General features: G+C 39.6%; 1 protein-coding gene across 1 annotated transcript in view; it reads left to right on the forward strand.

Annotated features, from left to right (window-relative positions):
* Positions 1–9,724, forward strand: part of igsf9bb (immunoglobulin superfamily, member 9Bb) — a 67,876-nt gene extending 58,152 nt beyond the window's left edge. Inside the window, exons 18-20 of the mRNA XM_027003590.2 lie at positions 3,616–5,253; positions 8,340–8,467; positions 9,291–9,724. Of these exons, the coding sequence (XP_026859391.1) occupies positions 3,616–5,253; positions 8,340–8,467; positions 9,291–9,505 (1,981 nt within the window). The 3' untranslated portion in view covers positions 9,506–9,724. The remainder of the gene's footprint in view (positions 1–3,615; positions 5,254–8,339; positions 8,468–9,290) is intronic.
* The last annotated feature ends 5,582 nt before the right edge of the window (positions 9,725–15,306 follow it).

Consider the following 15,306-nt stretch of genomic DNA (forward strand, 5'->3'; position numbering starts at 1 on the left):
CCCCTCCCCTTGTCCACACTTACCTCTTGCTCTGTTGGTTTTGTGGAAACTGTTCCTCACCAATCCCAGGCCCCTCCTCCTGTTGTTTCCCACCGCAGGACTCCTCTAACCCCCTTGCCTGGCATAGAGCCCTTCTGGGAGGGGACAGATGGGAGCAGCCATCCGCCCCCAACTGCAAGTCCTCCGTGAGTGCCTGCACCTTGTGCACCAGTGTGTGCTGGCCTGGCCTCATGCTCCCATGTGCACTACTGGGCAGGGGCATGGTGGTTCTTTTGCTGGACACCCCTTCCCCCCCACCCCCACTGTGCTCACAGGAGAACCCAAAATGCCTCAACCTCTTTCCATCCCTGCCTGTTTCACAAATTTGTGCCTACCCAGCTCTAAGCAGCCTACCATCCTTCACAGCTGCAGCTGTTGAGTCCTATGTGTCCAGCAGAGGGCAATGCAGATTACAGAGGTTTATGGAATCCCCACTCTGGCTTGATCTAAAGAGAGGGAACGCCTTTGACTGATGCTGTTATGTAATGAAAACAGGGCACTGGCTAGAGTACTTCACATTTTATGCAACAACTGTACGCATTATACATTGTAGTTGTATTGTGGCTGGCAAACATACAATACATTGACAGCACATAAACATTAACTTTTTGCAGGTTATGTTGTCAATTCAGCTCGAATTGACATTGAACCTTGAGAGATGGCTCAGTTAGTCTTGAGCTTGAGGGTGTGGAGGTGAATTTTTTTCCTCTCATGTGAAGCAGGTCTGGCTCGGCCTGACTGAGCTTCTGAAGGGCTCATTCTGCACTTACCCTGTTGACCCAAAAGTTTGTTCTCCTCTCTGGCTCTCCCTGGCCAACCCGCTGCTTCTCTGCATCCTCCTGCACCTTAGGAACTTTATCTCTGCAAGCTTACACCACCACAGAGTGGATGTCTCTGAGCAAGCTAAGCAGAAATGTTCAAGTTGTATATGACATCAGATTAGTTTCAGCAAAAGTAAATCCACATTTCAGGGGACACACAGCTTAGGTAACTAAGTTAACTTTGCTCATGAACACAAAAATGACACTACACTTACCTAAAGATGTGTGCTTGTGCATGTGTTAAAATAATATAGATGACCTTCAGAAGTTAATAAAAGGTATTAAGTACATATGATAGGGTATCCCAAATGCTAAAAATCGGTGTGAACTTTACTTCTTTTTCTAAAAGCTAATCAATAGTATGTTTGCATGTAAAGCCTGCGATATAATCCTGAATTCTCGATTCTTTGATTTAATAGATTTTTGTAGCATTTTATGTGTAGAATAGGTGGACATAATGCAAGTGGGAGTTTAATTCAGGAGTCGATGGTGTTAATGTCAGATTGTTGGATTTTCTATGTGCAGTGTTTTAATGACCACTCCATGATGTTCATTTCAGATGTTCAGGTTTGTCTGCTAAGCATCCTCTGAGCCTTGCCTGTTTGTGAGCAGCCGCGCCTGGCACACCCGAGTGTAACCACGCAGCAGCAAATCTTCCTGCATCAAACCCAGTCATGCTTCCTCTCTTAGGTTTTGGTGATGTAAAGTGTACCATTTTACATGTCTCTTTAGCTTACAGTGCGCATTATGGTGGACAACACAAATGTGCCGGCTCTGTACATTTGTACATCATCCTTTGAAACTGCTTCTGTGTGACATGGTAGTAGCTTTAAGATTATTCAGAGTTTTAGTATCAAGTGAGTTTGCCTATACTTAAATGAACAAGCCAAATTGACCTTGTCAGGCCTTTCCGACCATACAATGGTAGCAGAAAGTTGGGTCTGGAGGCTGGGTCACATTTATATGAGTTACATCTGAATGCAAAGAAATTTGCATTTCTGTTATTATTCTTCTATGGTTCTTTTCTTTCCATAGATAAGTGAGTTTACGTATCATGAGGGATTCACTTTATAGTATTAAAATCTGTTCATTGTCATTCTCAAATTAAAAATAGCTTTGATTCATTCATATCCTTTGGGGTATATCTTCATATACATCATCGTCTCAGATGTATAGAAAGTGATAGGGGTGCTTGTATTGTATTTTCTCATGTATGCAAATTACATCTGTAGTTGCTGGCTTCTGTGCATACATCTGTCTAGCAGGTGATAAGCTTGTGATAGTCAAGTGAACTGCATACATTTTCAGATTGATAAGAGCAGTTAGATGTAAAACAATGCATCTGTGTTTTACCTCAAAATGTATTTTCAAGCAACATGAAAGCAAAAGCTGCTTATTGAAATTAAGTCTAGGTATACAAGTTGTAAATTATTGATAGGTATTGACCTGTTGTAATAAATTAGATGTTTACATTGGCCCAATTTTATGTCTGAATATATCTCAGACTGTTGATGAGTGGGAAATTCTACTCTTCGGTGCATTATATTGTCTCTACACGTGGTGATGACCTCATTGCCTCCAATGTTGGTCACCGATTGGCAGTTGCCGTGGAAACACAGCTCTATCACTGCAGCCATTACAAGTGCAAGTACAAGCTGTAGTGATTCAGCAGAAATAGAGCTTCAGCCACCATGTGTAATTTTTTTACTACTAATAAAGAACTGATGGCTCTGAAAAGCTCCACATTTTATCTCATGTTTTCTGGATTATGCTTGTTATGTCTTATTTGGTCAAATAAATACTCTCTTAGTCCAGAATCTGATTTGTTTCTTCTTAAAAATTCTACTTAAAATGGTGACCACTGATTATTAGTCAATAAGGAATAAGACAGTTAGTTCTTCACCTAGGTGCATCAGTGGCAGATACAATTTTGAGCATAGTCTCAAGTTCAAATTTAGATTTTTGCATTCTGGACTAATGAAGGACAAGGCACTATAGAAGGTCAAACAGTCCTTGTGAGCTTGGCAGGGAAGGTATGATAAGACATTTCCAGAAAGGGGAGAAAACTTTATTGAATTCCTTCAAGTTAATACATCTTTACTTCGGTTCTAAACAAAACAAACATGATAGAATAACCCATGTTAGAATCACCAGGCACATGACAGGACCAAAATGAACGTGCAAAATAAATCCTACTGTCACTTTTATGCAGTGTTAATGGTACAGGTGAAGGTACTGAAGGTAACATTAGGTTAAAAATACTGAAAGTGTATAAAATGGAAAAAGTGTTAGTGTACAACACGTATTGGATGTAAGCTACTGTTCACTCAGACATTTATAACAATAATAGCTAATAAATTAATTCAAAGCCAGAGTGTTTAATACGAACTTACTGTGTTCCTTCAATTTTCTACCTTGATCAATACGCAAGGTGATTTCATAATCCTTTATCTCTTTATGATCTGTCTGAAAGATCCTAGGTAAATGCTTAAGTTGCCTTAGTTGTAGTGTTATATGGGATATATGCTTGGAGGTTACATTATGACTTCATGAGACCATTTGATATTTCACACAGCAGGAACAAACTATCTTGACAATCAGCTGGCTCCCATTTTTATTTTCTTTTTAAAGATCTGATAAAAGCAGAGAATGATTTGCTACAGTCACACATTAAGAAACTGACAGACTTTGGGCGATGCTGATGTTAACCTTTAAGTAATTTTGACAAACGGTTTCCATGTCTTTTTTTCTTTAGGTCATCTTCTGGAAAGATGAGTCCAGAAAGTGTCCGCTCGGTGGGAGTCCCATCTGAGTCCTCTGAGGATGGCTTAGGACCTAAAAAGTTCCCTCAAAGTCCTGCCAAGGAGAAGGAGATGTCCTTATACAAGAAGACCAAAAGAGCAATAATTAGCAAGAAATACAGTGTGTCTAAGCATGAGGCTGAGGCTACTACACCTATTGAGTTGATCAGCCGTGGGCCAGATGGTCGCTTTGTCATGGAACCTACTGACACTGAAACACCTGTCAAACCCAGGCGTATTGAGGGCTTCCCCTTTGTGGAAGAATCGGACCTCTATCCCGAATTTCGACAGTCTGATGAGGAGAATGATGATCCAGGCCCCATGCCTCCTATGATGGCCACTCTCAGACCCCATCAGATCTCTCCTATCTCTTCCAGCCAGGAGTCTTACTTACAGCCACCAGCCTACAGCCCTCGCTTCCAGAGGCCCATAGAAGGTATGACCATCATGGAAAGCAGTCGGCTTCAGGCCACAGGGCAGATCCGTGGTGCTCCTCATTTCCGGGCCTTTTCCCATGGCCAGTTCTACAGCTATTTGGGCAGTCCTGGAGAACCTGAGCCTCCACCTCCTTTCTACATGCCAGATACCAGCCCACTAAGCTCGGTCATGTCTTCACCCCCTTACCAACTTGAGGGGCCTTTTGGTCATCCCACTATACCGGAGGAGATTGGTGAAGGAGATATTCAACACTATGCAGTCTCAAGCTGCTCTCTTCCCTTGACACACACCTCCTCCCGTTCCCCAGACATCTGGCAACGGCCTGAATTCTCCTTTGCCACGCTTGAAGGTCCTCATTTTATATTCCCACCACACCACCCTTTGCAGTTTCATCGGGAACCTCTTCTTCCTCCTCCTCTTGTCCTCCCTCCTAGTGCTCTCCCAACCTCTTCCATTCACATACCCTCCTATCCTGGTATCCTGCAGCTGGAGGCCCCAAAGAGTCAGCCAGGCAAGTCTCCCAGCAAAGTCAGGCCTCAGGGCCTTCCAGCCAAGCGTTTACCTATGCAAGAGGCACAGAGTCTAGGGCAGCTAAGACACACAAGCCACGGTATGGGTGTGCCGGTATTGCCTTACCCTGACCCAGCGTCTCACATGGTTGGCCCTAGCTCCTTTGGAAGCCTGGATACCCGCTGGTATGAGCTAACTCCCAGGCTTAGCCCCAGGCAGCCTCGCAGGATGGAACCCAGCATGGTGGTTCTCCAGCCGTCTCGCCTCTCACCTCTCACCCAAAGTCCCATTAGCTCCCATGATGGTTCACCAGAAATTGTAGTGCGACCCAGGCCCCGTCCGAGCATTGTCCAGCCACCCATTCCTCCTGAGATGTCTGAAATCACCTTGCAGCCCCCCTCTTCAGCCAGCTTCTCCAGGAGGTCCTCACCCTCTTCTTCTCCTGCTCAAGGCCAGAGCAGCCGAAGGGCAAGTCCTAGCTACCGCTCCCACATGGCGTTTGCCACCTCAGCAACAAGCTATCCATCTCAGTCCCCATCACCCCCCATGGAAAGCAACGTCTTTGGGCAGATGCCAACCCAGAGGAGGACTGAGGAGGAGATCCTTCCATCAGAACCTTCTCCGCCCCAGTTATCAGCTTCAGGGTAGGTGCTATGGACTTACAGGAAATAAATCAGAGTCTAATGCATAAGAATTTCTTGAGGCCTCAGTGCAGTAGTATATACATACGCATACATATTTTGACATACAAAACTTGGCTAAACTCAATGAGCAAATTAAAAGGGATAATTTGCTCACACGTGCAAGAAAAAGTGTAATTTCCATGGAGGTAAAATAGATTTTGCATTGTTTGATGCTAATTTAAAAGAAGATATATGCATTGAACCTCATGTCTTCTTTGCTAAACTGCCCTATATTCCTTACATTTTTCAAACCATTCAAAATCATTTTCTACATAGATGAGCTATTTTTTACAACACTGCAGCTCTCAGTCTCACTAATGCTGCTTTTCATGTCAGACATCAAATTTCATTCATAAGGTCTGTGAAGCACTTAAAAACACCTTGTCTTAGTCTAACAAAGGTCTGTTTTAATATTAAAATCAAATAGACCAACCCAAGGCAAGATGGTTTATTTGCTTCACAGATATGGTGACAGACCTTTTGGGGCTAAGTCTCTGGAGAAGTGCCATCTTAAGTCCATTTAAATGCAGTAACAAAGCCCCTTAAAAGCTTGGAATCAGAGGAACACCACCACTGGACTCCAGCCTTTCCATTCTATGTCATGCTTTACCCTGCCTTTCACCCAACAGGAGGAACCCCACAAGTGCATCCCAATTGACCATTCTCAGTAAAAATGAAGCCCTGTTTTGACTAACTCCAGGCTTTTTAGGATGACTTACAGTATGTTTGAAGTGGAGGTTGACTTAGACGTGTCCAGCTCAGCAGGCACAGGGCTTCTCTCCTGTTCCTTAGTAATCTGACCGCATGATTGCCTTTCCCATACCCCCCTTTCTCCCACCTCATCACCCAGGTCACCCCAGCTCTGACTGCCAGGGGGAGGCTTGTTGGGCGAATCGTGTTGCAGGGACTATCCGCTTTCATGTGTTGTAATGTCGTCATCATCTCAATTAGGGGCAATTGGTCATTTTTGATGACTCCTGGAGTCTTACCTGCTTTGTTTTTGATTGATCTCAGCTATCTGGGCAGCGTTGTTGTGACCAGGTCCTCTACACCGCAATAGGTAAGGGTTGGATCCATGTCTGAAAGGGGGGGGGCAGCAGGTGGGGCTTTTATTCACCTCGTTCTTTAAAGGGGAATACGAGTCTGTGGGTCTTGATTTCTTTTGTTTGTTACACCAACCTGCAATTTTTTACAATTTTTTATGTTTATAGGTAGCCATGCATTTAAGTTCTGCAGTCTTGAATCCTATATGCATTCTCACTTTGGTATGCATATGTGAATTTTCTAGATACTAATTAGTTTTTGAAATCCAGCATATCTATCATACGGTCAACACAACCTCATGCTTTAAAGCCTGCGTTTTTGTCTTTTTTTTGGGGGGGGGGGGGGTAAGTGCGAAGATCTACTAAAGGATACTAATGACATTTTGAATTAAGTCTATTAAACTGATTGATCCTTTTTGAACAAAACAATATCATGTTCCATGTGGAGTATCTGTGTTTACAATGAAAAATGTGCCCTGTAATCTAGCTCTGTTGCTGATTACACTATAAGAACCATTCAACATATAGCGATTGTCACACTGTCACAATAGGAGAACAGAAGTTTTACTTTCTGGACTTTTCAAGCATGAGACTGAGTTGCAAATTGTAATTCAATTTGGGTAAGTGCTTTCATGTCCAGAAAAGACTAAATGATTAATATAATAAAGATGAACTAAAATACTGGCTTTTGTTAAGAACTCTCAGTGATACTTATTATAATTCTAAATGCACAAGTTTGTATTAAACTGCACTTATAAGTTTGGACTGCAGAACATTCTTCCAGTGATATGAAGAAAGTATGCTTCCAAAACAACTTATGCACTTAAAGTAATGGGGAAAATACTACTGGCTCTGGGCAGCAAATAACATAAATTTTTTATTTGTGGTTTTTGCCCAGTGAAGTGTTTTTCAGAGTATTCCCCTTTAAAGTTGTTCCATGTGCAAAATTCCATGCATGCCATTGCTAAATATTGCTCCTCAGTTGAAAAACAAACAAATATCTGATTAAATTCTTGTTACATTTGTTGTGAGTGCTTTGTTTTATTTTTCATTATGTGACTGTTCCCAAGTAGCCATTTTCCCCTCCCGCCATCTCTCCCCCTGTCAGCATGGTGAAGCCCATTGTAGACAGTTTTCATGTCTATGAACACATTTTTGATGATGCTTTGTCGCTGAGCTGTGATTTCCCCCCTCTACTAATGGCTTTTAATTTCTCTTGGCAGCCCCAGCAGAAGGACAGCCCTTTTAAAATGCTCTTTTCCTTGTTTTACCGTGCCTAGTCAGAGCCGCGCGCGTGTGTGTGTGTGTAAGTGGCAGAGTATGTGGGCTGCCATTTTAAGTGCCTCCATACTGTATTTGGATGGGAAGACTGTGAATACAACCAAAATGTTTGAAAATCCTTTTTTTTTCCATTAAAAGTGCATCAGTCTTATAACTATGGTACTACTTTAGTATTATTTAATATCACTATTCCTATTTTTTAGTAACATTAGATTTTCATTGAATAATTTATTATTATTATTATTATTATTATTATTATTATAAGTCTCTTATATATTATGTTGCAGTAACAAGGTATGCCTGTTTAAAGTTAATAAACTGTACATTTATTTATCCATATTGATATGGAGCTGAGTTTTCAAAATTTTCAACAATTTTGATTTACTGATTTACTTCACTGTTGTGAAGATGTAGAAAGACATTGTAAAGATATTGTAGACTGTGAGAAAGTATCTGTATGCCTCTATAGCTCTGAGTATACCTCTCTTTCCACTCAAATAACTTTGCTCCATAACTGTCATGCTGAACAAACTGCCCGATTCCGACAATGTGGAAGTCTTGGACTGATCTATAGGTAGTCTGGTGCGCCTATAGCTTGGCACTAACAGCAGCACTTGAGAAGGATTGGGCCAAGCCATATGTGTCCAGTGTCTTACCAGTCTTAGGCCACAGGACCGCTCTGCCTTCATGTGATAGTTCTGCCTCTGTTTGTCCTCTGCACAGAAAACGTCGAGGTATGCCGAGTGGCCCTGCAGGGTCTGAGAGGATAGAAGCACTGAGATACCAACGTGTGAAGAAAGCAAAGAAGGTTGCTGTCAACAATAACAACTCTAAGAGCAGAAGGAAAATGGGTGAGGTTTAACTTGTACACCATACGTTTCAGCACTTTATCTGGTGCATTGTTCTCTAAATGCTGGAAAAACCTGAACAGCCGCACGATCTGCTTTGGGAGGTGCTCTTTCCAGGGACCTTTTTTTAGAATTGTATTGCTCAGTATATTTCACAAGGCACTTACTGTTTTGCAGGCCTTGGTCACATAGTCTATATTCAGCATATGACTACACCCAAGCAACAGTAATACAGAACTAAGGTGTGAGTAGCAGTGTTGAGTTGCTGAATGGTAGCCCTGCTATAACCATCCTATCATTGCAGTTCCTACTCTGCATCCTAAAAACTCTCCACCATTGGAACAGAACTACTGATAATAATCCTAATTATGGTCTGCATCATTTCAGTTCAGACATGACCTTCAGACATGTAATAAAGCACCCTCACTCATTTTACTGCACATTCAGGGATTCTAATTTGCATGCTGTATGAAAGGTTCTTTAAGATGGGGGAAATATGTGGTATGTCAGTTGTACTCAAACACCATTTGTCATATTAAATATACTTAATTGCAAAGGCTTGTGGAGAAGTAGGCGTAGTAATGCTCAAACAATAATTTGTTAATAGATTACTACTGCCAGATGATTCAGATTAACCCCTAGTGGACTCTGAAGTTTCTACTTGAGTGAACAAGGCTACATGAAAAATATGGTTATTAAAACACTTTTCTGTTTTATTCCTGTTAGATTGTGTTTTTGCTTTCTATGTTATACTCTGTGCATGGGTGCAGACATTTCTTAGTCCACATGGTACATCTGTAAACTCATAACCCTTCTCTGGACACAGGTGTTACCGCCTCTCAGGCCCCGCTGCCCCTCACCTCTCAGGTCCTCCCTCCAGAAGAAGCGCTCTACCTCCGGAAGAAGAAGAGGAAGTTGACCAGACAGGACCCGTACGCCCGCTTCTCTGCTCTGCTCTACCGCCGCCCGCCGCGAGAGGACCAGAAAGCCATTTTGGCCAGTATGGACACAGTGGACCCAGACCATGCTACTCTCCTGTGAGGGCCCTGAGACCAGGCTGCACTCTTCCCAAAGCCCACTGATCCTGCACTGAGTTTCCCGCCACCGTGGCTCAGCCAGCCACGCTTTGTATCTGCACCTCATATCGCCCTCCATTTTTAATTTTTTTTTAGTTTCTCTGTCACAAGATAATGATGGTTGGTAGTGTTCCATGGTTTTGCTCCAGTGCAAAAACACCTCAAATAAAGAACTTTTTTTCTTTTGACGTTTTTCTTTCTAATTTCTTTTATAGCAGAGGCTATGTCCACTTTTAGGCTCATGCATGTAGTTTACAACTCTCATGACTCCTCACATTCCTGTATCTCCTCTATCCTGCCACTGTTTTCACTCTGTCTCAATAGAACACAGGGTTCTCACACGTAGACCAAATATACCTCAGAGTCGCCAGACTCATCCGCTCACCACTGCTGTACAGACAACCATTCAATAACCTCCTAACATACTGAGAAATGTCATTCATAGTTTAAATGGATTAGGTTGAATAGTTACAGTAAGGGAACGGAAATGTTCCTTGTCTTTTAAGGCACTTGTGCTGTTATGCCCATGATGGTATTATGTATTAAAAATACATAATAAGCACTGTTTGTGTGCAGTGCTGTTAGTCTTTTCCATTTACTTACAGTGTAGATCATTTGCTCCTCCGGGAATAATCAGTATTTCCATTTTGTACAAGGATCTCACTTTTAAAGCACAACAATTTATGCGTTTTCTTTGTATACATCTGGCAGAATAAACTTTATTGCTGTCATTGAAATAAGAACACTGAAAATGGAAAAAGTCATCCAGATGCACACAAATTATTTCCACTATAACGAGAAGCTGCTCTGACCCACTGTGTACATTATTCTGGGTTCTGTTGTCTGTCAATAAGTTTCTGCACTGGAGCAAAATCTTGGTAATCACTGTGATGTGATGCTTTGACTTCATTTCTCTTGATTTTGTGAGCTCCTATTCAAAAAGTACTACATTTATGCCAAAATAACATAGCTTCTTTAATCAATAAAACTACAACGCGTACTGTACTGTGAGGAGGATAGGATTTCGTGCCATATTATAATGTAGTATTTTTTCACCGATATGAAATATTCCCCGTACATCCCAAAAAAAAAAGCATACTTAGGCCTTTAGTAGGGCTCATGAATGCTTGCCTAGATTTTGTTTATCTCTCTTTTTGTTTAGTTTATTAAACAAACTAAACCAACTGCCTTTGTGGGCCATTTGTGTAGCCTTTCGTTTAGTGGTTGAACCAGGCTTCAAGCAGAAGCAGCTCCTGAGCGCCTGTCTTTTTCCTCTTGACAGACCTTAGGGAAAATGCCTGTTAGGTGACAAGGCTTTCCCATGTGGCCAAAGTTTTTTTTTATTGTGTATCTATCATCCAAGGGTGCTTCTTTTCTACTGGTTAATATGTATTCTCACTATCAGGATGGATATATCTGGGCTTATGTGCATTTACTTTGGTGGCCAGTGTAAGAAGGGGAATGTTGGTGGTAGTGGTGGTCATGAGTGGTGTACCTCACATGGGTTTTTCAAATTACCCTACTAAAAAGCTCACCAGGACATAGCTTGGCTTAATGGTTTACTGCTACTTCGACCATCTTAATGGAACTCCAAAATTAAGCTAGAATGAAGATTTACTGGGTTTGCAAATTGATTTTGCTGGTTTGTGGTCATGCCCCTCCCAATGGCCAGTACAATACAGGCATTTTCAACAGCCTACTTCAGGTGCTATCGACCTTGGGGTCTTCAGACTGTAATCACTTGATGTTGCTTAATTTGACTACGTTGATCTTCCAGCAGATATGGCTGCTGCCTGTCACTTTAACACCATAGTATTTGATGTTTAGGATTTCAACATCATCCTGCATCATCCAGCTATTATGGATTAACCTTCCATTGTCTGCTGTGGACATCTTGAGGATCAATACTTAATGTCCATCAGAATGCATTTTTAGACCTAAGGAGTTCCTCATTCATACTTGACTTACATGTGGGTGCTGAGAATTATCACCAATTTGCATTTATGTTTTTAACAACAGTGAGAACAGCTCAGATGCTAAGAAGCTGGGTGGCAGAGTTTAAGTAAGAAAAATAAACTGCCTGCTGGGATGGAATGAGGATGTGGTTTAATTTTGTTGTGACTGCACTTTGTTTAAAACAGGAAGTCCTTTGATGTATTCTCTGCTTATAAAAAAATAGCCAGCGCATTACAAGTGTCCCTGTGTAGGCATTGTGGTCCTAAAGGAAAATCTTCTGGAATTTTTATTTTGCCTTGGTCATGGGCAAAACATGCACCATTTTAACACATACTGTGCTGAGGCTGACCATTTTTGTTGGCACAAAAGTATGAGATTGGTATGGCTCATACCATTTCTTATGTTGTGTGAATAGTTGGAAGTCTGCAAAGGATTTATTTTTAAATGTCTGTAATTGCTGTTTCACTTATAATTCAAAAAACCTGTCTGATTAGATAACAATTATTCATGAAGCTAGGTATGCTACTTTACTATGTGGCAAGTGGCACCACACCTTTAGATAGATGTTACTAATAGGTCGAGTAGTACAATTTGAAGATGTGCTCATCAAGTATTTATATACATTTAAATGGGCAAAACTTTTGTCTACTATGGTGCTTTGTAAAAGATATAGAATTATTTAATTACCTAAATATTGTTCTTTTATGTTTCTTTTTCAAAAGAGTAATATCAAGAGGATTATTCCAAATGCTAGGAATGTACTGTAATATGTCAGATGACTGTATATAATAGCATATATTGCACAATGTATGATAAAAATTTTAGTAATTTTGAATAAATTGGACAATATATGCATGCAACTAAATATATTCATAAAACATATTCCCATATTTTGGATTCAGTTTCTAACAATGTGCTTGTATATTACTTTTTCATGAGGGATGCCTGAAAACATTCAGAAGATTCAGAAAACACACAAAAGAAAAACATTTCAGTTGACCCTGTCTCTTAAAAAAATGCTCAGTTTCATGTTTGAGATCATTTGTCTTTAGCCATCTAATTGAGTTTAAGCATTCATGTAAGTGGGGAATAGGCATTTAATTATTTAATCCATAAAAACTATTAAATCCATTATAATCCATCATGATCCATGAAAACCTATGAAAAATCCCTCTGTAGCATCATCTAGTAGTTTGTCCATCTGGTACACATTTAGGCTATAAGGGAAGAGTAATAAAAGGTACTGTTTGGAGATTCTTGAGGGACAGATTTAATGCTGACTAAATATTGGCTTATTAACAGTAGAATAAAACCTGCAATAAAAGGATTTTTAAGAATATGATTTTTAGGCTCATTCAGTAGCACTGAAACTGTCATACAGTGGCAGTGGCAGTTAAATAGACCTTTTTTGAATGTACTGTATTTATTTTATATGGCATTTCTATCTATATAAAGGACAAGCATATTGCTTTTTCATCATTTATTTTAAGAAACTATTTTCCATTTCTAGCCATTGAGTTTACATAACTTTGAATAAAACAACCATCTTAGTAAAGATTGAGTCTTTGTATTGATTGATATATATATATATATATCATGAATATCACTCTGCCCAGAGAACATCTAGACAAATCTTCTGCTTATTTGACTGTTTCATCTCAGAGGATGCTTCAGAATCAGATTTGTATTGTCATTGGTGCTATATGTATATTAACATGGATCAGTGTTGTGATTCATTATGGCCCACAAATGGGAATCCTTCCTTTAAGACAATGACTTTCTAAGGCTTGCATATGCTTATGAATGACACACTAACAATAATGAATGCTTCTACCAGCTAAGTTATATTATCTTCAATATATGTCAATGACATCTAAAGTACACACATACATTAAATGTACCATTGATTTCTGAGCAGGGCCCTGAAATGTTTAGCAGTGATGTTTTTCTAATTATCATTATATTGATTGAAGCTTAGTTAACATGTGTCATTGTTTTCACAGAACAACACTTGTATCATAATAAGGAACAGACAAATTTGCATGGTTTTGCAATTTTGTCAAATGTTATTATCTATTATAGGTGTGTTTTAGCATGGGTGCAGGGGATTGTCTGCTATTGGTGTGCTATTTGTGTGAACAAAGCAGAAATATTTTGTTAATGTATTTATTTATTAATTCATTCCACTTGTAGTGATGCTAGAGATAATGTGATGAGGAAAAAAAGCCTGCCAACATAGTGTTTGTCTGCCACCATAAATTTAACATAAAAAACAAATTTATTGAAATATATTAAATAATATCAGATCAAGACATCTTAATTTTAAACAAATGTTGTTAGCACGTGTTTTTAGGAACATATACTAATAGCTTTAGAATGAAAACATATGGCCATAAGACATTTTGATTCAAGTTTTGGTTTATTTTATGTTATTAAATGGTGACTTAAATCTGACTTTTATAATCAAAAGCAAAGATGAGACAAAATAATTTTGTCCAAATCCATTCTATTTCATGGCTTTTATGCATTTTGTTGTTATTGTTTATTTTTTGTTATTGTTTTGTGAGTGAGTAGAAAAACAATGTTTAAGTTCATGAGCTATGCTAACATGTTAGCTATGCTAACATGTCATAAAAAAATCCAAAATTCTCAAAATTTTAGTATCATATTAGATCAATCTGTCTGTACTTTTATCTGTAAAATGCTAGCCATTTATGTTTAAAAAATATTTGCAAATGGCCTGCATAACAGCTGACTTCTCACAACATCAGAACATCAGGGATTTAAGGGAGTGTCATCCTGTTTTTTTATGTTTAGGTTTATATTTTATGTACATTGTCAGATGGTGGGGGTAGGGGCACAGTATCAGCACAATATAGAGAATCGGGAAGTATGGGATGGCCTGTTCTTATCTGGCACCCTGTTTGCTTGCAGAAAAGGTAAACAAATTATCAGGACCTCAGCCCTGAGCAGGCACTCATGCATACACATACCAAGAGAACTTTTGTCAAAAGGTGTAAATAAAGAAAACATATATTGCAATACATATATTTTGTATATGAGAAATTGTTGCACTGTGGATACTGATTGATGAATTAAACGAGTAATTTTATGGTCTGTATGGTGAACCATGTAGCCAGCCAACATTATGAAATATTTAGAATATATATATATGAATTAAGCCAAAGTGGATGGTGTTATCTACTATTGGAGGAAAAATTGTTTGCCTCTAGTGTGTAGCAGTTCTGCTTCTAGCAATATAACATATTAAAAATATTGATGCACTATGTTCACAGTAAAAATATCAGTTGCCATGATGCCATTATGATTGTGCACAAATACAAATATAATGTCTGAAAGTGTAACTTTGTGCTTGCAACTGACAATGTTGTCAACAGACATTGGTTTTACGTGTGTAAAGATGAAGGATGGGGCTGTTTCTGAGGTCACTGATATGAGCTGGATATTATTTTAAGACCAATACACCACCAAGACATATCAGGCTTTTAAATGTTTATCCTGCTGTGTGTGTGTGTGTGTGCGCGCACACACACACACACACACACACACACACACACACACTATACTATACCATTATAGTTTAGTCTATAGATACTATATAGGTTATGTACTTTATGTACTGCAGGCTTGTTTTCTTTATCACAAACATTGGCCACAATATATTGACCTGTAATGCTGTTTAAGTCTACACAAGATTACTGGTGTCTTATCTCTTTGGCTTTAATGGCATTTGATTTTTGGGATGTGTGAGTTGGGGCACATGCAATATGTATAGCAGCACAGTGCAAG

Source organism: Electrophorus electricus, chromosome 6 (assembly GCF_013358815.1).
Source record: "Electrophorus electricus isolate fEleEle1 chromosome 6, fEleEle1.pri, whole genome shotgun sequence".
NCBI lineage: Eukaryota > Metazoa > Chordata > Actinopteri > Gymnotiformes > Gymnotidae > Electrophorus > Electrophorus electricus.